Consider the following 25,275-nt stretch of genomic DNA (forward strand, 5'->3'; position numbering starts at 1 on the left):
AATTTAACATATTTAACTATAGTGATAGAAAATTGAATCATTCACCAGATCTTCTCAAAGATCTATATAAAGTGTAAAGATATTAATAATCTACTACAAGTCTATACTTATTTAAGGCAAAGAACAATATAAATCATTTTGATACTTAATATAAATTTTTTTAAAGAGATAACATAAGCTGCGTAAAACTTCATTAACTGTACATCCATTGGTCAATCCGATAAGACGGATTTATGAAATTCACCCCACTCCATAGATTTTTTTGCACCAACAAATATCATCTACCTGTTAATTCATACATTTACTTACCAAAAAATATATATATCATCTACCTACCTCATTGGAAATTTAGAACGGTTTGAAGCCTGTTTATCTTCCAAAATTTTATGAACATTAATATGGATTGGGGGAATCCAATTAAGTAGCACCAAATTCCCCTGTTCCACTTGTTCCTAAGAATAAAACCAGGATAAAATCATATCCTCTCTCTGGCCCAATCAGGTCCTTTGCTTTCTATTCATCCGGTATACTTATAAGCTTAACCACTTTTAGCCAGAAACAATTTATATGTTTTTATGTATGCCCTCACACAAATAGGTGTGACCATTTGTTGAATAAGTTACAAAGCAAGAATCGAGCTCCCAGCCAGTCAATGATGCACTAAACGAGAGATGGATTTACTGCATAAAATGAGCTGAAGCATGGTCATAGATTATGAGTAGCATTACCTTCTCTTTTGCCACAAAGATAAAAAACCAGATTATAAAAAATACAGGGAGAAAAGGATATAAATATAGCATGACCAAACATAATGACAGAAAGAGGCAGTAATTCATTTCATCTTTACAACCAAAACCATCATGCCCGGATCAGAGAATTTGAGGAAAAAGCCAGTCAAATTCCTAACATTTTCACCTTTCATTAGACTTACTAAAAGGCAAAGGAGGTGAGAGATAAGAGGAAATCAATTAGCTTAGGAATGCCTTACCTTATACAAACTTCGGGGTCTCCCATATTGCCATCTTCACCTGAAATTTAGAAAGTTAAACCTTAAATCTCGAGGGAGATTTTGATTAGACATGAATTGCTAAATCTTAAGCAGTAAAGCAGTTGACAAGCGAATTTAGACTCATCCTCACTGATTCCTAAGTTCCGGATATGGAGTATCAATAACAATTGTCATCTGTCTATATAATTAGAAATCAATGGAAATCAGAACCATCGTAAGCTCAGGATTATCATATATTTTTAAACCATATGCTGTGATGATGGTCTTTTTTCACTCATCAAGCATTCATTAGAACAGTTGTTAGATATAACAAAACACCAATTGAGTTGTTTAAATTTAGCAACATATGAGATATCAAATTTCACTAAATATAAGCACTAAACACAATATATGGAAAAATCAAGTTCCATTTTATAAAATAGATTAATGTACATAAGATATGAAAAAAAAATAAAATAAACAAAACAGAGGTACTCTGCAGAATCATTATGGCCCTACAATAACACAAAAATGTACACAGCAGCATCTTCATGCTTGACAATGATATTATACACGGAATGAAGTAAACAAACCACATTGGGACCCTGATGATATCTATCATAGGACTCCAAACTTGCAAACGACTACAGAAGGAAGTTATCTATCATATGGAAGACCACATCAGCACCGTCTGAATTCAACCAATAGCTTTTCACCTGAATACACATGCAAATTACAAAAATGAGAAACCTACAACAGCAAAACATTGAGTCAGTTACCATTAATTGGCAGACTCTAACTTTGTAAAGACCAAAAAACACAAACCATCAGAACAAGAAAAATATTATTTTATCCTCAGAATGAAAGAAGACAGAAATTAGTGGTTATATTTTTTTATAACAGATTGTTTTAGACAAGGCCTATATTAGGAGGAATAGAGTAGCACAAACAGAAGAAAAGGACTGAAACTGTTTTGTATTCAGAGAAAGGTGATTGGGCAATGTGGTAGTAGCTGATTGGAAGAAAGAGAGATATGAGAGAGGGGATTTATTTGGAAGGGGGGCTGATTAGTTAGTGAGGGATATTGCTTAGGTGGCTTGGTGCTAGGAAGGTCTCCAGCCCCTCAAATTGCTGGAATTATCCAATTTTCCATTTCAATTTTGTTCTCTCTATTCATCTGGTTGTAGCAATTGAGTGTAAATAGAGGGATTCTCCTTGAGTTGATAAATATGATAAGATTTTCCAAAACCAATTGCTTTCCGTTTGTGTGTTTTGCCGTGTTTTGACTGCAATTACCAGTTGAATCCTATGAGATTGCTTAAAGAAAACAGATATCACCTCTAAACTATATAGCAAGTTACATCTACACAAAAGTGGACGTCTAATTCCTGGGAAATCTTTACACATGTTCCACTAAATTCCTAAGCATATCATGCAAGTTGAAATTTTCACCTTCAAGGAGGTTAAGCTGCCACCCAATCGCAACTTTATGTAGTTATAAAAATATCCAACAGAATAGTATTTAAACTCTAACATCATCCTCCGAAGTGTAAGGTAAATGAATTGAACACAACGACAAGCATAACATGAAGCATAACAACACCACGATGTAAGTAAATAAATGGGAGGATTAATACGACTGCCAGGTCAAGCTTGATGTCATTTCAAATTACCACTCAACCTACAAGGCTGCAACTTACAACAAACACAACTAATAAAAATTTAGTTAATACAACAGAAGGATTTCAACACAAGATTACTTGGTCAAGCTCTAATGCCATTTTAAATTATCAACAACATTTTAGCTCTGTTAAATAATTTGTACATAGTGACAATTATTATGATTTAATTGTTATATTTTCAAAGGCAGGTTGTCCAATTGTCAGATTCAGAAAACTGTATTTAAGTAGGGGGAAAATGCATGGAGTGAGTAGAAAAGCCAACTGGAAATGGAACTTGCCTGAATGGTGGTATGAGCAATGTACCGCTGCCTGCTTTTGCGAAAGCTAACATCCACACGCTCCCAAGGTACTTGAGTGAGGCCTCTAATCATCTCCTCTACAATTACAAATAGAACGCTTATAGTAACCAAATTAAGATGAAAAACTTAAATTGTTAAGAAGAATACAATAAAACAAAGTTGAAAGGAATATAAAGATCAAATACAATGATTGTAGAATAGATGTAAGAAAGAAGCACAACATGACAACAAAACATGGCATGGTAATCTCTAATTGCAGAACAGGCAGCAGCAAATAAAATAAATAAATAAATGAAATATGAGAATTAATTGCATCCAAAAATAAAATCTGTTTAGCAATATTCCTATAATAGAGATATTTCTTTTCTCCAACTATCCAAGAAAAAAAAAAAAAAAATCTTATGCTCATAAATTCACACTACAGCCACAGGAGATACCATGATAGATCAACAAAAATCATCCAGTCAACAAGAAACATAGAGCAAATTCGAAAAATTTTTTATTGCAACATTTCTTCACATAAAAATACAATGTTCATCATATAGACAATAGCATGATTAGTGAAATATTATTTGAAAAAGAGTGACAGCAGTTATGTGCAAAAAGGTCAAACATTATATTAAAAACTTCATTGAAATTAAAAACTACGCATTGAATCCAGTCTATGTTTTTGGCTTATAAGATTTCACTTGGTATCTCATGTCCATATGTGTGTATGTTTACAGGTTGTTTCATGTCAATGACTTCAATCCTAGATCTGATACCACACCCCGGTGTTTGGATACCAGTGATATTTCAGAGATAACTTTCTATGTATCAAAGCCATCAAAATACTTCTAATTAAAAGCACAGGAGTTCAATTGATTTCCCATTTCTTAAAAATTGAAATTCAATTGGACCAAAAGACTGATTGGAGAAAGTAATGGCTATGGTTATCAATAATTTAAAACAAAATCTTTAATTTCAGGTATAAGGTACCATATAGTTTTTATAATTTCTTTTGTCAAAATGAAAAATCTAGACACCCGAAAGAAGCCAAAGCTTTTTTTATTGAAACATATTAACAGACTAAAAAAATTAATTCAAGTGGAACCGTCATGTACAGGAAGATCCAACATTATAATGGGAAACTGGTGTGTGAAATAGCAACTACTGGTTACCCATGAGGAATTAATTGAATGGTTAAATTTCTCTTACAAAGTCTAGGGTCAGATCCCCTCATGGGTACCTACATGGCCAAAAGGTCATTGCTTCACACTTCACAAAAACTGTAGGGTCAGCAGGGGCTGCAATTTTGACATTTTGCTTTATCCTAATAAAAGATTAACCAGATAGATAGCCTAAAGAAATTTAACATACCTTCCAAGTCAATCGGTTTCTCTCCATCAACAGACAATGCTTTATTGTTATCCGCAGTTGCTCGCTCAATGTGAACAATATGAGGATATTTTTCATCAGTCATGAGAAGACTGGACTGAAAATGAAGAGGAAGAAAGAAAGGGCATGGTTTTGCTTAGAGTAACATTTCAATGAATGTATATGTAATGCTTTTTTTCCTATTAGAAACCAAGCAGACTTTTGAAGTGAAAATGCAAATAAGAAAAACAAAACTAACCTTTGGGAGTTCATGTTGACGCCGGATTGATGATGTTCGCCACCCAACCATATCTTCAAGATTAGTGAAGGTAAGCATGATTTTACATAAAAGATCAAGAAAAGAACTTATATAATTTATCTATTCAACAAGGATACGATCATAATTAGCATTCGCATAGGCCACGCGACGCTTAAATGCACGTAAAGCTGATCTACACATCACAAAGTGTTTATATGAATAATACAAAGATATCTATTATTACTGATTGGAAATTGAAACAAAAAAAATTATAGATAAATTAACACTCACATGAATTTTAAATCATCCGAATCCTTAACCATTTGAAGGAGAAGGGGAGGTTTTTCATTATCCCCATCATTTAGGAAGAGATGCTTTCCAGTCCTCCCAGCAACCAAATGAGCTGTTTGAGACACTCTTCTCTCAAGAAACGGCAGACCGCAGAGAAATGGCAGCTGTGGCAATAAGGAAATGTCAAACATACAGTTTCACTTTTCATGATATAAGTATCCAGAGAATGGATACTTATTCTTTCTTTTTAAAAAGACAGAGATCAACTTTATTGACTGTAAAAAGTGACACAAAGATGAACAAGTTGTCCACCATCAAAATAGAAAAGTACTCATAGTATGATAGTCCAACAATAAAAATTTTCTCTAAAAGAGTGCTGATTCTAAAAATAGCAGAAAAACATCCAAAAAATAAAGGCAAAAAGGCATCTTAAAATCAAAGACAACTGCTTCCCAGTTCAGAAGTCACCAGAGCCCAAAGAAGTGAAAAAGTGAACTATGTCTCACAAAAGAACAGTCATTTTCCCCAATCAGTTATCAAAGATTTTCTTGTTACAAGAAGTGCTAAGTATTCTTTGCCTTTATCAATTTAAGCATATTTTATAGTCGCAAGTCAAACACATTATGATCAACAAGTCAAACCCTTAATGAAACAAAAACTGAAAACATAAAACAGAAGCATTATTCATGGATAGCACGTAAAAAAAAGCATAGTTGACCTGTTTATTTCCCCTTGAACCAAGATGTGGTGTTGCAAATGTGATGAAGTTCATGGGTTGCAATCCAGCAATTCTAGCTTCGCAAGGCTGCTCAAACTGTTGCATTGAATATTTTTTCTCCTCTTCACTTGGGGAATTCCCAGAAATAATTGTGGGGTCTAATTTAGGAGAATTTTCATATAGCCTCCCAATTGCATATCTAGCAATGAGACCCCCTAAAGAATGAGCCACAAAGGAGATCTTTTGTACCTCAGGCCTATGGCTAACTACACGCCTTACCTGCATTAGATATTGATGAAGAACTCAAAATTTGCATGAAATATAACATAAAGGGTATCCCTAATGACTAATTCACGAAAACAAACAATTCTAAGTAATTGTACTGCATAGGAGTTCAACATTGCATCCTTCAAAAGTTGAAAGATCAAACTGTTATTACCGAATACCTCGTCAACTAGCCTTTCACCCATTAGATCAACACCATCAAAAGTCAATTTTGAAGAATTGCATTCACTGCCTGCTCAGAGAATACTTAATCAGAAAGAATTATGTTTCCAAATCAACTGAAATAAAAACAGAAAGAGTCCACAGATAGCTAAGCATGAAATACATCCAGCATCATATATAAAATGTCTACTGAAAAAATTTTCCAACACAAACCAACAGTACTAAAAATGAATTCTAAACTTGATCAATGACTAGATAAGCACAACTAAACTCGTGTTGCTAACATGAATATATAGACAGAGCTTGACCAAATTATTGAGCATAAAGGCAAGAATTTCTAGTACACCACTTAAGCTGCAAATTCCACATACATCTGTATAAACCACGTTTCTTGCATAAACTGCATGCTAGATTCATTGCAACCGCCCAATAATTTGTTTTATATAGGCAATTTTCCTATAAATTTTCCAACCACATTTCTTGAATATTACATATGACTATAGGCAATTTTTTAGGCAAATTCTATCCTATAGTCTTAAAATAGTGTATAAAATTTTCCTAAAAATTGCCGACCAACTCGTTTTAACACACACACACATATATAATCTTTATGTACTATTCAACTCATACAGTCTTCTTAATATGTACACTAACCGAACACAAGAGATGAAAGTCACTCACGGTGCACGATCACTTTATCTGGAATCTTCTTCACAAACTGCCCAGCAGCATATCTCCAATCCGCCGCACTACAAGATAAGCAATATATATATACAACATTATATTGGATTTAATCAAATTTAGAAAAAAAATAGTCAAGATTTTAAAATAAACTACTTAATTCACCAAAAGAATAAAAACTTGAATTAGTGGAACCTGCCAACTAGTCCATTAACCATAACAATAAGATGTTCTGGAGGCTGCTTATCGGCGGCGGCACTGAAGACATTTTCGCCGCCGCTATCAGGCTCCACTTTAAGGTCTTCTCTCCGGCGATCCTTGACGCAGCCGCTGCTCATCCCCCGAAGCCACTCCATGTTACCGTTACTCCGACTCCGATCCACCGAAAGCGACAACGGAGAGGAGGAGGAAGCAGTCAGTGTAGGTTTGGAAAGGTGATCGAAGGGACGGCTGAGATTGAGATTAAACAGGAAGATCGACGTGGTTTGGTGGAGAGGAGAAGTGGAGGCGATCATGCGGAGGAAATGATTGCGAAAAAGTGAAGAGGATATGTGAAGGGGAGGAGAATTATTATTATTATTAGGATTGGCCGTTAACAGAGTTGAAAAAGGAACACTGAGAAAGGAGCCAATAGAAACAGCTGTTTTCAGGTCGTTTGTGGGATAAAGGATTTTATCCAAAAATAAAAAAACACACCCTTAGTAGTTTGAAAATCTGAGAATTTATTCAAAAGCTAACTTCAGTTACTGTTAGAGACATATCCTAAAAATTTAAATCACTTTTTTATATTTTAAAAAATTAATAATTTCGTCATAATTTTCAGTTCTAAAAGTTATCATTTCTCTTTAAAGGTTTGAAAATTATTTCCAACCAACTAATCTAGTGAACCAACGGTGGCTAGAACGATAACAAGACAATGCCTACATGACGAATTGTCATCCATCATCCAAAAAACCAAAGACGACATTTCATCATCCACACGAAACATCATAATCTAGATGACGCTTCATTGAGAAGCATCATCGATCTGGATGATCTGAAGTTGGAGAAGATGATCTAGAGCTGGACAATGAAGGCATCGCCTTCCTCATCTAGAAAAATTGTTTGGATTCATCTGATCTAGATGATTTCAGATGACAAGATGCTCTTGGGAGGGACGACGACGAGTTTGAGTTTAAAGGAGACCACCGGTGGCCGAAGAGCCGTTGAAAATAAACCCTAGGTTTTGGGGGGGAAGAAATGTTACTTTTTAAAGTTAAAAAATTTTGGATGGGGGGGTGAAGTTATTTGTTTTTAAAACCTAATTTGAAAAAAATAATGAATTTTATATTTTTTAATATTAATGATAAAATAATGATTTTATTTTTACTTTTAACAAAAAAATGTAACAATAGCTACGTTATAAGGTGTCAGAGTTTTTTAATTATCGTAGATGTACTTTTGAGATTAGGTTAAAACTCTGGTGAGAAATAGTCTTTTGGCCTTAGTTTGTTTGAGTAATTGTTATTGTAATTTTTAGTAATTCTAAATATATAAATAAATCTTATATAAATAAATCGTGAGCAATACTATGCATACCCACCTTGAATACACAAATAAGTACATAAGTATTACTTTCCCTATAATTTAAAATCATCTAATCACATAATAACATGTATTAAATGTGTACTTATTTATGTACTCAAAATAAGTATGCATATTGAAAATGCAAAATACTTTCTTATATGTGATCACAAGGAAATGCAATCCTTGTATTTGCCAAGGCAAACTATACACTTAAGCATTCGAGCACACCATTATAAGTGGTTGGAATAATAAAATTACATATATCTAATTTTAAGTACTTAATTAAATAAATACATATTAAAAGTAATATTTGAATATAAATAAATCAATTAATAAAGATAAATGTATTAATAGTGAGTGGTGGTTAGTGTCACAAGGGTCAGTTTTCCTAAGCAAAGTTAGTCAAATTTTAGGCCCAACGTGATGCAACCAAGTCCTGTACTTGGTTTAGCAACTTGCACTTTGTCAAATGTCACTAGTCTAGCAATTAGCCTTCTCAGTGATTTTAGAAACAACACTCGAAACTCAAACCAAAGGTTAAACCTATCAAGTAAACGTCAAACACAAGGTATAAGGAATAAATTATAACTTTTATTTCGCTCAAATGAAACAAGTACAAATTACAATACTCATTAAAACCTACTCATGTTCTTAAGTATACATAAGCACACAATTGAACACCTAACACATTTAACCCTACAATGGCACCCATAAATGAGCCCATCTCCCACCTTTATATAGACAAAATAACAATTACAACTTGGGCAGTTGTTATTACAAATTTTAAATATAGCATAGGTAATTTCTGGACATTTACTTGCTGCCTAAATGACTCCCCTATCAACCAACTACTTCTTACAAACCCTTTCTTAGCTAACCACATATTGGCCTTTAGCGCTTATCATGCATAAGTCCCTACACTTATGTTTCATGTCCAGCACACTCTACTTATGCTATTTTGACCAATCTTCTATCTTGGTCTAGTCTCACTCGCATGCACCTACATCGATATATCTGTATGTCGAGTCACCTACTTGTGCCATGCTTTTAATTTCCTTGATCACTTGAACCCCTTGGCTTACCTTGTCTTGTTTAAGTCATTGTTGCAACAATATGATTGTCCGCTTATCAGGCATGTTTGCCATCCTCACGTACACCTAATTTTGCATCCACACGCCCTTACGCACTTTTAACTAAGCATTGCGCCTCTACATGTCTTACTCGTTGCTTGGTGCCCTTATGTTTCTATTTCTTCTCATGCCCTACACATGCCATTACTATGCCAATGTCCTTCCCGTGCATGCCTCAGTCTAAATTGGTGTGTCACCTCACATACCTCTCTCATGTTACCATGCATCTTAATGGTCATGTCCATACGCTACCTACTCGCGTACTTGTTTCCTACACCCTCACGTTATGTAGCATTCCTTATGTGTTTTCTGTCTTACACCCATGCTCCTCTGCCCATGGACCATCGAGGCCATGCACCTTGCACATGTACCTTTGCTTTTGCCCTACGTTCACACTATCTCTAGCCATGCCATCTTTTGGTCTTTCGTCGAGTCCAACATGCCAACCTAACACAACTATTTGCCTCAAATTATCAAGGGTGTGACAAACCTCCCCCACCTATAGTACTTAATGTCATTGTTGAAAGGTCACGTATCTTTTCACTTCTATCCCAATATAGATTTATGTCACCAATATGTGCTCATGCAAAATTAAACACCTGAAGCATCTACAACTAATAATAATGCCCTAGTTTTAATAACCTTTGTCTAGTAAATAAGTTATTCCCAACCTGCTCAATAATTACCTAAAATCGTTCACCCCTCAGCGTGTGCCTCTATTCATTCAAACAGAGCAACATTATCAAAAACTACTTTTCCTTAAAATAACCTAACTCATGATCCTTCAAATATATAATGATAGCCTCAAGTTGTTGCCTATTATACAAGAGTTCCCCACTAACTTTGTTCTTATTCACCTAGATATGTACCACTAAAAGAATATCTTCCCATAAGTCTTGCTCGAGTTCAATAGCTAATGAATTCAAGTAACATGCATTAACCTCTATAACATTTAACTTAGTTTTTAAATCTTTGCCTTCTTTATCCAACACATGATAGAACAATGTGAATTTTTTAGTGTCTCTTTTGCATAATATCACCTATCAATATGTGGCATTAGTGTTAGCTTGGCTTTCTTGCAAAAATTAACACCAAAAATCATATTATACTTATCCAGGTTAATGACTAGAATGATTACCTTGCAAGTGTAGCGTTCCACTATCACTACAACTCTATAAGCAATGTCATTTACAGCTTGTAATTTTGTTGTAATTGTCTTTAAGTAGTTTAGACACTTGCTCACTTTCAACCCATAATCATGCACCACCCTTGCAGATATAAAGGTATATGTGGCACTAGTGTCCACCATAGCCACAATGTCTAACCCATTCACTTTCATCTCAACATGCATAAGTTACGTTACGGTAGTAACACTATTACCGATATTTTCTTGCATTAAAATTGTGTTCAATAGTTGGAAAATTGTTAATGATAACAATTTCCTCTATTTGTTATTTTGACCTTTCCTTAACTAAAATGGCATTCAATCGCTCCTTCTTCAAACCCTCAACTTTTCGATATGGACCATCACAAATGAAGAATCCTTTTGTCCTCTTAGAACTGTCACCCTGTTGGAAAATAGTCTGCTCATTAGACTTGCACTTCTTATAATCATAAACCCGACCATCTTTTGCATGCTTCTTAAACTTGCCTATATTCTTTTCATCCATCACTAGTTGCTTGGACTTTGGTGTCATCCTATCACTATAGTCTTTATAGTCGAGTAACCTATTAATGGCGATAATTGCACTTGACTGATCTCACATATTTTGCCTCCTTAGTTAAGTTGGTGCCCAGTTTTACAACCTAACATGAAATTAAATAGTTTTTCATCCTCTAACATATTGTGTATATCCAACAACAGTAAATTGAACTCTTTCACATATTTACACATTGACCCTATTTGCCTTAATCGTTTTAGTACATAGAGTGTAACCTAAACTGTGTTGTGTGGTAAGAATTGCTCCTTCAATTCCTTTTTCAGATATTCTCACATCTTTATCTTTGTTGTCCAAACATTTTCATCCTTTCTAGACCGTGTGCACCATCAGAGTTCCGTATCCTCGATTAGATACTTCATAGCCATTGCCAATTTCTTTGCATAAACTATGTGCATGATTGCGAAGTATTATTCTATATCCTATATAAAATTTTCCAAGTCCTTAGCACTCAAATTCCCATGGAATGGCTTTGGTTTTGGGATTTTCAAAGCATGGGTTCCCTTAATTCAATACTATCATTTCCAAATCCAAGCGTAATTTTCCTAACGCAACATGTCTAATTCTTCCACCATTGAGCACTTAATCTCCACAATATCAACCTCAATATTTGATATTCACCCCAAGATATAAGAGTATTCCTATGTTCAAAATTCTCAAAAGAAGTTCCTAACAGGAGTTCCTAACAGAAGTTCAAGCTTAGAAATGCGCTCATTTAGAGTAAAATTTCCATAAGCCATAGTTACTAACCTGGTTTACTTTTTAGTTGTCTTTAAATATGCTTTTAATCGGCTCTAATACTAGTTGTCATGAGAGTAACTTTTCCTAGGCAAAGTTAGTCAAATTAGTCAAATTTGTGCCCCACATGATGTAGCCAAGTCCTCTACTAGGTTCAACAACTTACACCTTGTCAAATGTTGTTATTAGTCCAATAATCAACTTTCTTAATGATCTCAGAAACAATACCCAAACTCAAACTAAATGGTAAACCCATCAAATAAATATCAAACACAAGGTATAAGGAATAAATTATAATATTTATTTCACTCAAATAAAATATGTAAAAATTACAAAATACTGACTAAAACCTACTCACGTACTTAGGCATACACTAGTACACACTTGTACACTTAGCCCTATAATGACACCTACAAATGAGCACATTTATCACTTATATATAAACTATATAACAGTTACAACTTAAGCAATTGTTATTACTAATTTTCAATATAAGATAGACAATTTTTGGACATTTAACTATTACCCAAATAACTCCCTTATTAGCCAATTACTTCTCCCTAACCATTTTGTAGCCAACCACATATCGACCTTCAGGTGTTTATCATGCATAAGTCCTTGAGCTTATGCTTGATGTCCAACACACTTTGCTTGTGCTTTTCTAACCAGCCTTCTATCTCTATCTAATCTTACATTGATGTGCCTATATGTCGAATCACCTGCTCATGCCATGCTCTTTATTTCCTTGATCACGTAAATCCTTTGGCTCACTTATCCTCTTCAAGGAATTGTTGCAACAATATGATTACCCACTTATCAAGCATATGTGTTGCACTTACGCATACTTAGTTTTGCATATACGCGCACTACTTGTTGTTTAGTGCCTCTATACTTATGTTTCTTCTCGTGCCTTACACGCTATTGCTTAGAGTCTATATCTTTCCCATGCATGCCCCAATTTAAGTTATTGTGTAACCTACGTACTTGTCTTATGCTCAGTGTGTCTTAATGGTCATGTCCATATGCTACCTACTTGGACACTTGTTTCCTACATGTGCATGTTATCTAGCATTCCCCCCATGTTTTCTATCTTGCACCTACACTCCCCTACACATGCATTACCAAACCTATGCACCCTGTATATGTAGCTTTGCTTGTGACCTATGTTCACACTTTCTAGGCATGCCCAACTATGCCATCCTTGGGTTTTTCATCGAGTCTAGCATGTCAACCCAATCCACCTACTTGCCTCTAATTATTGGGGTATGATAATTGGTGACCAGATCTTGACAAATAAAGGTCAAATTAACCCCACTCAGGCCTTAGGCCTTAGTTCATTAAAGGGTTCAAGTCTTGATGACAAAACCTAGCCAAAGTTTTGTCTCCGAATACAAGGTTTGGATTAGTCTTGGGATCAAAATCTACATTTTGTAATTTTTATATGGCCAAAAGACTTATTCCTACCTAAGGTTTAGTCTATTTTCAAACTCTCACTTATTAAGTTTTAAAAACCCAAATACTCATCTTTGAGTTGTTAAAGTTAACAAAATTTTTTAATTTTAGGACTAAAATTGTCATTTAATCAGTAATATTAAAAAAAAAATTATCTCATTTTTTCCCATAAATAGGGTTGGACTCAAGCCGAGCTAGCTTGAGCTCGGCTCGGTCGAGCCTGAAATGAGCTGGGCTTGGCTGAGCTCGATCAAGCTCGAGCTAGCTCGGTAGATTTTTTTAAAAAATTTTTTATACAAAACGACGTTGTTTTGACCAATATATATTAAAAACGATGTTGTTTTGATAACAAAAAATAAGCTAAACCGAGCCGAACTCGAGTCCGAAATAAGCTAGCCTTAGTCGAGCTCGAGTAGAGCTCGAACCGAACTCGAGCAGCCCATATATGAACCAAGCCAAGCTCGAGCTGGCTGCGAGTCGAGCTTGACTCAGCTCGAATCCAGCCCTACCCATAAATAGTAAAAACTAACAATTTTCCCCTTAGCTTAAGTTTTGAAAAGTTACATGTTCTCCCAAAGGTTGCCTTCTCCAACACTCTCCCTATAATGTTTCTCTCTCTCCAGCATTATCTTTCCTTATTGGTCATCTCTCTTGATACCTTACTCAATTGTGATTTGTTTGTATGGCAAATGATTCATTCAAATGAATCATCTTTGTTTGGATGATTCATATCTAGATGAATTGTTCACCATCTAAATGAATCGCAATTGATCAAGGCGTTGCAAGAGATGACAAGAAAGAAAAGACATCGTCGGGAGAGCATCAGAAAAGGTAGTCGTCTGCAAAAAAAAATTGTCATTGAAAAATTGAAACCTGAAAGGGGAAAATATAACTCTTCAAAACTTAAGTTTAGAGAAAATTATTAGTTTTTAAGGTTCAAAGGGAAAAAGAAGATAAATTTTTATTTTTTTAATATTACTAAATAAATGACAATTTTACCTCTAAAATTAATGAATTTTGCTAATTTTAAAAACCTATAGATTAGTATTTAGGTTTTTTAAATTTAGTGTATACGAGTATAAGAATAGACTAAACCTTGAGTGCAAATAAGTCTTTTAGCCTTTTTATATTAACTTTTTTTTTTTTCAAATTTGACCGTTGAAGGAAATAATATATATTTTTAAAAAATTGGTTGATGACAAAAATATAATATTTGTTGTAAATATTTATAAAAAAGCAAAGAAATGAAAGTGAGAAGAGAAAGATAATAACAACACAAAAGAAGAATAAGCAAGTGTATAGTGTGCATTAAAGGAGGAATATTTGTACATTGCAATGTGGGGGGAGAGTTTCTTTATATAGGAAAATTTCTCTACCAAACAATAAATGTTGCCTATTAAAGTCAATTGCCTAAGGTTTTTAGCCCATCTTCATTTAATGTATTCTTATGGCGAGTTTTCTCTCAAGTGATGAAAAAACACCATTCATAACACTCCTCTTTGGATTTTTACTGCTTATAAATAATTATGTTAACTTTGCTAAAGAAAAACTTAGTGAGATAAAAACTAAAGTAGAGGAATGTAATTATATAATTTCTTATAAACTGAGATTGAATGTGTTTAAACTGTCTCATTACAAATCTTACTAGGAAAACCTAATAAGAAAAAACCTAGTCAAGAAAAAAAGAGTACACTGCATATTTTGTCCAATGTGTTATTACTTCTTCTAATGATTGCTCCCTCTATTTGTAGTTGAATTAATTTGATTGTTTACTGAGCCTTTGCATATTGATCTTTTACACTAACTTTTCAAATACTGATATTAGTAATGTCTTGGTGAATAAATCTACAAGGTTGTCACTAGATCATATTTGTTTGACATCAATCTTTCGACTCTATTGGAGCTCATGAGTATAAAAAAACTTTGGTGAAATATTTTTTGTTCTGACTCCTTTAATGTATCTACCTTTAATTTGGGCAATATTTATTACATTGTCTTCATATAATATGAAAGGATTGTCTATTGTAAATGAAAGATTGCATGTATTTTGGATGTGATGGATGATAGATCGTAATCATATGCATTCTCAATTGGTTTCATAGAGAGCTATAATCTTTGAATGATTTGAAAATGTTGCAACCTAAATCTGTTTGGTGAAGCATCATGATATTATTGTGTCATTATTTGCGAATACGCTTTATAAGGGTAAAAAAGATGATTGACATCTGCATATCTAACCAAAATAGGATTTTTAAAGGATTTGACAAAATAAAATAATCTCAAATCTATAGTTCCATATAAGTAACAATATATATGCTTGATTTCATTCTAGTGGTGACGGTTTGGTGCAAAGCTAAATCAAACTAATAAATTAACTGTGAAAAATATATCTAGTCAAGTGCATCGGGCTAAATATTATAGGGCACCAATGATGCTAAGATAAGATACCTTAAGATTGAGTATTTTTTCATCTTATTCTTTAGGATAAAATGAGTCATTTTTTACATCAAGAGATCAAACAACCATTAAAATGCTCAAAGGATGAGCTTTATCTATATTAAAACATTTTAGTAAATTTTCAATATGCACTAATTGATGGACAAATATTCTATTTGAATTGTGCTTATTTGCAAGCTAAGATAGTATTTTGTTTTTCCTAAATCTTTCATATGAATTTCCTTTTTAGATATTCAATAATTTTTTAAAGTTATTTAAGAGTCCTAATTAAATTCATGTCATCAGTATAAACTGTTACAATGGTAAATCTTGATTCTAACCTTTTTATAAAGACACATTGACATATAGGGTCATTCACATAACCTTTTTGTTTCAAATATTCATGAGATGATTGTACCACATTCTTTCATATTGTTTTAATCTATACAATGATCTTTGCAACTTCATTAAGTACATGCCTTTTAAATTGACCTTTTTTGCTTTAGATAATTTAAATCCTTTAAGGAGTTTCATATGGATCTTAGTATTCAAGTTTTCATACAAATAAGTGGTAACTAAGTTTATTAGATGTATATCTAATCATTCTGAGAGTGTTAAGCTGATCAAATGTCTGAATATAATTATATCTACCACAGTTGCATATGTTTCATTGAAGTCTATGTCTAGCCTTTAGAAAAAGTCATAAGCTACAAGTCTTGCTTTATATTTAGCAATCTCATTTTTCTCATTTATTTTTTTCACAAATATCTATTTTTATTCAATAGGTTATATGTTCATAGGTGTTGGGACTACAAGCCCAAATACTTGACGTTTGCAAGTGAGACTATTTCTGCTCGAATTACTTCTTTCCACTTAGACCAATCATATCATTGTTTGCACTTGTCCACGGTGCATGGTTCAAACTTATCATCATTCATAATTCTAGCTACTATGCATGACAATACATCATTAATGTTAACCATTTCACAGCTCTACATATCTCTTATATAAGCATAATTTATAGCGGTTTATATATTCTTAATTTCTTGTATTTCAGAAGTTTGTTCCATTTAAGGGGCCTTGATCTTTTTAGGTACCATAATCTTTTTTGGAAAAATATTAACAAGTGTGAATTTTTCAATCATTTTAGAATTATTATGATTGATATTTGTTTGATTCTTTATCTTTCGTTTTCAAGGGATAATGTCCTTTGATCCAACAAATCTATCATGCTTTTAGCATATCGTAGATTGATTAGTCATAATTTGAATGGACTATTCAAGAGTCACATTAATTCTTATTAATGTGTTGATAGTTGTTACATGTGATTTTGTCACTTTTGTCATATCTGTAAATGTATTAGACATTTAGTTGGCAACAATTTGTAAATACACTATGCCCTACACTTTAGTTTCGCTTTTGGATATGCAAAGATCAAGATGAGACATGATAGGTAAGTGCTAAGTAAGTTCATGCCTAACTTTATGAGGTATTTTTTCCCTTAAAGTTAGAAATGTTATCTTATTAAAGTGACAATCTACAAAACTTATAGTAAAAAGATTACTTGTTAATAGGTTCAAATACGTTATAATAAATGGTAAATTATATCCAATATAAATTCTCAAATAACGATAAGGTCTCATTTTTGTGTGTTAAGGAGATATAATGGGAACAAATACAATGTAACCAAATATTTCCAAATGAAATAGATTAGGTTGGTGAGTAAGAACCAATTGTAAAAGAGAATATTGATGATAAGAAAAAGTTGGTGATTAAAACCCAATTGTAAAAAAGAATATTGATGATAAGAAGAAGGTTGCACCCAAATTAACTTTACAACATGTAATGTAGCATATGAAAGAGTAAATGAAGAAAAAAAAGATGCAAAACCAACATGTATGCAGAAGAAAACAAGAATAAAAACATGTATGAAGAATATGAAAGAAGGTTAATCCATTTTACCTACTTTTGTGCCTCATATATGGATATAGGATGATGGATAAAGTCTTCCACTTGCAAGACCTCCAAAAGATTGCACCACTAACCAAAAATCCTCTCTTGGCCTAGAGTTTTAGAGAGAAAGGAGAGTTTTTTCTTTGGTAAGAGAAATAAAGGCTTAAAAGTGATATTAGCTAGCTCAAAATGAACTAAAAACCATCTTTTATAATGGTGGCTTAATATGCAATTTCAACATTCTATTTTGGCCCATCAAATTCTTAATTTGAGTTTTGCTATGCATGTATTCAATTATATATCTTAGCTACCCTAATTTCATCTCACTAGCATCTTAACTTTTAAAATGTTATCTTTACACCCGATATTTTATATGATTTTTATTATCCTTCGGAAGGTACTAGCCAACCCCAGATAACCAATTCTCATTTTTGAAAGCTTGGTTTATTGGTGCAACCCTTTAGGTTCACATGGAATATCCATGAGTCCCTTTTCAAATGATCTGAAAGTGCATCCGAAAACTCAACGACTATAGTAAATATCTGACAATGTGCCATAACCCTAAACCATGATGAAGAAATACTCTATCGAACTTAATACCTCTAATCATATGTTTTGTGTAGGTGATGTCCTTTCGTTGTCCGATTCATATCAATTTTATACTCATAGATCATCAAAGCCTTAATTTTGATTATATACAAATTGTCAATTAAAATATTTGGAACACATCATCACGAATATCCTTTCATATAACTTACATTACACTTTGAGCAAAGATTTCAATTTCTAATATTATTGACGTTTGTTCCGGAATTCAAATCCAAGTCAAATAATATTTAGAACCTAATACTTTTCGAGTCAATAGATCTCATTTTGATCATCATTCGTCTCCATATACAAATAATACATGACCAATATGGTTTTTTGTATGAAATATGGTTAGTCCCATACTTATGCACTACATGAATCATGCGCATCCATATCAGATCTGACTATAATGTCTCAAGTCAAAGAAGTACTTTGTATACTAGCATAATCACAAGACATGTCATTGATTACGATTTAATAACCATGCAACTTATCGTTGTTAATTGTATTTAAAAAACAGTTCTTTATCTATTAATTCATACTAATATCTTAATGATATGACTATCATTATCAATCACACTAATATAATCTTATGGCATTCAACAGAGACATTCAGTATGCCTACTATGTGATGTAATTACCCAACTTACAGTGATAGGCATACGGGGGCGGTTGATGCTGCACGAGCGATTACACACCCCTGATAGGAATATACCAAAAAAGATGAGCATAGCTAGACTAATTGAAAACTTTAATACACGATCATAATTATAAAGCATACAAAAACGTGATGTAACAAAAGTAACCACTTTATTAATCAAACTCATAAAATAATAACCATTTGAAAATCTTTGTTATAAAATAACAGTGTAAATCATGAGTAAATCAATGTGTCTGAAAATAATGATAATAATAACAAAAATAAATATGTCTGCCAATATTAGAATGACATAAATGTTTTTCTTTTTATGTAACTGCTCGTTAGACCATTGGATCCTTGCCTGTCTCGCTACTCACCTTTACCTGTAAAATATACAAAAGAAAACGCGTGAGTAAAATTCAGTAAACAGAGACCTTTCAACATCCATGTCTATTAAATCATCTAATGATAAAACTCGCATTTCGTTTGTAAGCTAACTATTATCACACTATAGTACCTCGATGCCCTAACATGGATCATCCATAAAAGTTGCAAAGACCCAAGCTGGAATTGGCATATCTGATGCCTTGGTGAAAGCTACTATAATGTCTTGTGCACATACCAAATAACCTATTGTGCTATCTAATTAGAACACCCTAATCATACAAAAAAATCTTTGCTAGTAACTTATTCCCTTACCATATAATCTGATCGAAACTATTGACTAACTATCTAGAGATAACTTCTACCTCAGGTACATATGTGGTACATCCCATGATCATATGAGGAATATATAAAAATTATACCCTTACCATGCACATCTAAACTGAATTGGATGGTTATACACCATAGTGCTAGTGCATAATGTATCTTATGGGTATCCAACCCTATTGCTCTCACAAATATTGTTATTTATGCACATAGCTAGTGACTATCTAATTGTGTGATACTAACCTTAAGGTTGTTGAATTTTCGACTCGAATTTAACTCAATTTGAGTTTGTGTTATCATTTACATAATTGAACACCTCATCTATGTCCTTATTGAAGTTTTTATCCTCTATTAGCTCGTTATTTTTTTTATATAACTCTTCCTTCTTATGCACATAGCCTAGAGGTATCATTGTCTTTTCACTTCTTTTAGGTGTACACAATCGTGTGCTTCTCTGCCCATGCTCATGTGTCTCTTGCTTATATATATGGGCATGTGACACTCAACACATGATCATTTATAAAGTAGGTGCACATGTGAAGGTGGCTTAGGCACACTCCTGCACACTTGGATCCACGTGTATGAGCCATGTGTCTTCTAAAGCATATTATCCACTTTTAGAAAGTCATACACAGGAGTGTGTCCCATACCACACAGTTGTGCATCTCTTCCCTCAGAACGAGCATAGGGTCTGCAAACTTTTAAAATTTTTAGAACAATACATAGTCGTGTGTCGCGATCTAGAAATCGCATCCTTGTTTCTACATTGTTCCAGTTGCATAAACATTTGTTCAAACATAACTATAAGCCGATGCAAAGAATCTCTAAGTCCCCTAAATAGTTTACTTATTGAAAATCATACCATGTAATTAGTATACACACAACATTTATGACCTTATTGATCTATCATGCCAAAACACATAATATTCACACATTCAAGAGACTAATTATTCATACAGTTTCTCATAATGGATTATATAGTCACATACATTATTTAACACATTTTGTTCATGCTTAATTAACTTTGGATCATGGATATACCAAATGAACTTCAAGGATTTCATATTCAACAAGGGAATTCGCTCCACTTACTTGTCTTCCTATGTTTATCAATGCTCTCCTCTCAAAATTGGTTACTTTTGGTGATCAACGACAACTGTTCAAGTGACCATAGACTCTTCTCTCACCCTCTCTCTCATTTTTGATCGATTGGTAATAAAAGCATGTGAGAGAATTAAGGTTGATCACATTTTTATTTTAATTTTGGATGTGACACACGAACGTGTATAGATCATACACGACTACGTGTCTAGTTGCATAACTAAGGCAACTTCCATTTTTTTTGCAATCATGATTTGATCCAAAAGTTTAACTTTCTATTGACTATAAATGGTTATGTATATTTATATACATAGGCTTGTACCACTGAAATTCAAGAAATCATCAAATCCAAAATTAGAAAGAAAAGGACTAAAATACCCTTAGAATTACATATGGGTGCTATAAATATTTCGAGTGGGTAATAAATAAACATGTGGCTCACTTGGTGGATGAATTGATCCACATATGTCCCCTTGAATCTTTGTGGGAATGATAAAGATTCAACTCCAACTTTAGAAGAAGATGGTATAACTACTAATTTCCCTTGGGAATAGACAATGTAGAATTTGTTACTAGACAAGAAAATCTTGCGATTATCTAGTGCATGTCTATATGAATTTTCAATAATCCTACACATCATAATAGATTATAGGTGACCTAGATGGTCATAAGAAAACATAAAAAGTTTTGGATCATTTAATTTTATTCATCCAATTTTAGAAACTTTAGGTTCAAATATTATCTTATATTTACAAAATTTCTTATTTTATAAAGAAAATATTAGGATTAATTTTTGAGATTTTGGATTTAGATATTATCTCATATTTACAAAACTCTTAATTTTGTATTTAATATTTAGAATATTATAATATTTAAAACTTTAATTATAATAATATCACAGATTTCAAGTCCATGTTTTTTTTCACAATTTATGCAAACTTCAGGTTGTAAATAAGATTTAGTTATTACAAAACAAATAAATATTTTGATGAAATTTGGAACTTCAAGCGCACATATATAAATATATATTCTCATGATTTTGCAAACTTTAGGTTGCAAATAAAATATAATTACTATAATAAAAATAAATATTTAAATGATATTTAAAATTTTGGGTCCATATTCATGACTTTGCAAACTTCAGTTTGCAAATGAGATACAATTACAATTTACATTTATAAATGTGAAACAATTATAAAAATCAACATAACTACAGTTCTTTTTTCACAAATGTAAAAATAAATATAATGGAAAAATTAGACATAATAATAATAATAATTAAATCAACTATGGTTTATATTTTACAAACAAAATAATATCATATTTGGGATATCTATGTTTACATTACACAAACATGACAACAACATAATTTAAATATTAGTAATATTAAAATATATCTTATTAGGTGGTGCTAATAACATGTTATAAACATTTATTTAAAAAAAAAAAGCAAAGAAATAAAAGTTAGAAGAGAAAGATAATAACAAGAGGGAAGAAGAATAAGCAAAGTGAATGATTTGCATTAAAGGAGGAATATATGTACATTGCAATGTTGGGGAGAGCTTCTTTATATAGGAAAATCTTGTCTCCCAAAGTCAATTGTCTAAGGCTCTTAAACCATCTTTGTTTAATGTATTCTCATGAGAATTTTCTCTCACATGGTGGAAAAACACCACCCATTACAATATTTTATTATCTTTTAATATTTATCATTAAACCCAACCCATCCTAAGGCTCAAGATTAAGAGACTCAACCCTATTTAGATCCGTTCACCCTCTTCTTAGGTTTGGATCACTTGGCCCACCCTATGGACCTATTTGAGTTTTATTTGAGCTTAGGTTTGATTTTTTTGCCCACCTCTATTGGAGACCACACGAATTTTTTTTCAATAAAATACTTATTATTACATTTTGACCCCATTTATACAAATAAAATATTAGCTTTGAAAATTTTAATTTATACTGAAATTTTAGGTCTATCCTTATTGAGTAATTTTAACACATTACTAAACTTCTAACTAGCTTTATCATCTTTGTAAAATCCTTGTGAAGGTAATTAATTGTAAGAATTACAGCATCAATCATGTTTCTGATCCAAAAATAGAAAATGGAGAAACAGATAAAATTGTTTGCAAACTCATGTTATTTTTCTCAATTTCATAAATGGCTCATGCTGAGGCACAGAACTTTCACAGAGAAACTGGGCTTGTCTGATCTTTTCATGGGGCCTGCTCTTTGATAAATGAAACAGTACAACATTTGTCAGCATTTGGATTTTTAATCCCGGGATTCTGATCTTTCCAAACACAATAAAATACTGGGCTGTGAAAGCCCAAAATTAAATAAATTAATAATTAAATAACTCTCTCTTAATGCAAACTGATAGATTGACGAATCTTTGTCTTTGTGTCATTGGCGCCAATCATTTTTGCAAAGAGTTGATTCATTTCGAATTATAGCATTTATAAACTAAAAAAAGTTCAGTCGGTCTCCCACATATTGATTTGAGTATACACACCAATATTTTTCTGATGTAATAGTACTAAAGTGAAAAGCCTTGGCAGCGGGTTATTAAGCTAATTTTTTTTTTTTAAATTTATCGATTCGATAGTCAAATACTATCAAATAAGATTTCTAGTAACCAAAAAAAAAAAAAAAGTTCAATGTGATCACAAAAATAAGTAATTTGTTATATTTATTGCATTCAATCTCATGGTATCATATTTTGTTCAACAAAACTCAAGAATCAATGTCAATAGCTCTTGCATAAGTTCAAGGTATGATTGGATTCTATATGATCTTTTCTACCTCAAATTCAAATTCGGATTGAACTAAGGATGACAATGGTTTAGGTAGGGGATGAATACCCTAATTCTAGTCTTCATCATCCTACCCGTAGGCAAACATTTCTTCATCCTTGCTCTATCTTTGATATGAAGATAATGAGGAATCCTCTTTTTCTCTGTGGGATTAAAATTTCTCTCCCTTTCCCTTCTCTGTCTCTTTCCCTTTCTTATTTTTAGAAGAAAAATAATGAAATATTTATTAAATATAATGATATATTTGTAATAATTCAAAATTTTTAAGAGTAATTCAATATATAAGGGTTTAAAGGGATATCCAAAGGAGAGAATGAACTAGAAAAAAGACGGGTCGAGGAGGAAACAAGTTAAAAATATATCTATCTTCTTTCTCAATTGTAGAGATTTTAGTCATCCTCGACTTCATTCTTTTCAAGAAATCTCTTTCCTATTTGGGAAGGGACACACTAGATACTTCTATAAAGTGAACAAGTTGAGTTTGAGCCAATAATTGAGTTTTTTTTGCATAAAAGAACCATGTTTAAATTGATTTGAATATTTAAATTTAAGTCAACTTAGAGCGATAGTAAAATTAAATCATTTTTAAAGTGAATTCAAATTTCAACATATTAATCTAAAACTGGAGCTTGTTAGGGCTTAGTCTGGATCAAGTCTTGCACTAATCTAAAATAGTTATCTATTTCCTAGTTTGGAGGTTATTTAAAATTAATTAATCATCCTCAAGCCATTCAAAGCCAACTTTTTTCAAAACTCTAGTGGTACTTTCACATTCGATTTTGTTTGAAATCAATTTGACCCCCTTCGAATTATAAATAAATATATGTGGACAAACTAAGACTATTCCAGAAGCGATCTACTCCACAGTTTGTAATTTAATTGAAAAAGTTGGTACAATGATTGAGAAAACACCCTGTGAATGTGAACTGAAAATTATGGAACCGGAAGATCCAAACTTTGGATAGACACATGTCAAATAATTATTGATGCCAGTTTAATGTTCTTCATATTCTGTGGAATGATCAATGGCGGACACCATTGTCCGCTAATACCAACAACATAGAGTTCACGGGCGCAACATGAAAGTCACAAAACCAGCTCACGAGATTCTCTTCTTTCTTTGATTTCGCCATGCACAAATCTCCGCCCCACTAAACCATCATATGCTACTTATTCCAATAAACTTATATGAATTTAGATTTTAATATTTAATTAAGCATTCAGATAATGTATTATTATATAGTTAAGTGTTCTTTTATCTTTAATTTAAAAATATATAATTGTATGATAATACATTATTTAAATATTTCATTAGATATTTAAAATTAGGTATACATAACATTTCTTGAAAGTCTTGACATCAACACCTGTTTGTAAGTTTTGTTTTCTAATGTTGGATTAGAAGGTCTTTAAGATGATGAATACCATCTAACCACAAATGAGTTTTTATGTGAAGTTCGAGAGTGAAAGCGAGAATTTGATCTCCACTTACATAATTAGTTAAATATCATAATTTATATATTTATCAATTATCTTTATAAATTTATAAGTGTTAGATTTTAAATTTTAAAGTGTTTATATACTCAAGACAAACAACAAATTTATAAACTCAAGGAAGTAAACAACAGTGACCTTAAACTTAATTCCACAACAATCAATTCTAATCTAATTCAACACAAACTGATCCACAAGTAGCTCTCAA

At 32.4% G+C, this 25,275-nt stretch overlaps 1 protein-coding gene across 5 annotated transcripts; it reads right to left on the reverse strand.

Annotated features, from left to right (window-relative positions):
* Positions 1–115: 115 nt before the first annotated feature.
* LOC123194554 lies at positions 116–7,361 on the reverse strand. 5 transcript variants are annotated; one of them, XR_006497290.1, is made up of 12 exons: positions 6,917–7,361; positions 6,722–6,789; positions 6,040–6,110; positions 5,594–5,872; positions 4,876–5,039; positions 4,722–4,777; positions 4,585–4,637; positions 4,329–4,443; positions 2,949–3,046; positions 1,582–1,704; positions 989–1,028; positions 116–680 (listed from the first exon to the last, which is right to left on the reverse strand). XR_006497290.1 is itself a non-coding variant. In XM_044607811.1 (10 exons), the coding sequence occupies exons 1-10, from the start codon at positions 7,234–7,236 to the stop codon at positions 1,633–1,635; spliced, it is 1,296 nt and encodes a 431-aa protein (XP_044463746.1). In that variant the 5' UTR covers positions 7,237–7,361; the 3' UTR covers positions 1,401–1,632. The 5 variants fall into 5 exon arrangements, 1 of the variants encoding a protein (XP_044463746.1); XR_006497291.1 differs by having other exon boundaries at positions 116–694; XR_006497289.1 differs by having other exon boundaries at positions 116–902.
* Between the last annotated feature and the right edge of the window lie 17,914 nt (positions 7,362–25,275).

This window comes from Mangifera indica, chromosome 13, assembly GCF_011075055.1.
Source record: "Mangifera indica cultivar Alphonso chromosome 13, CATAS_Mindica_2.1, whole genome shotgun sequence".
NCBI lineage: Eukaryota > Viridiplantae > Streptophyta > Magnoliopsida > Sapindales > Anacardiaceae > Mangifera > Mangifera indica.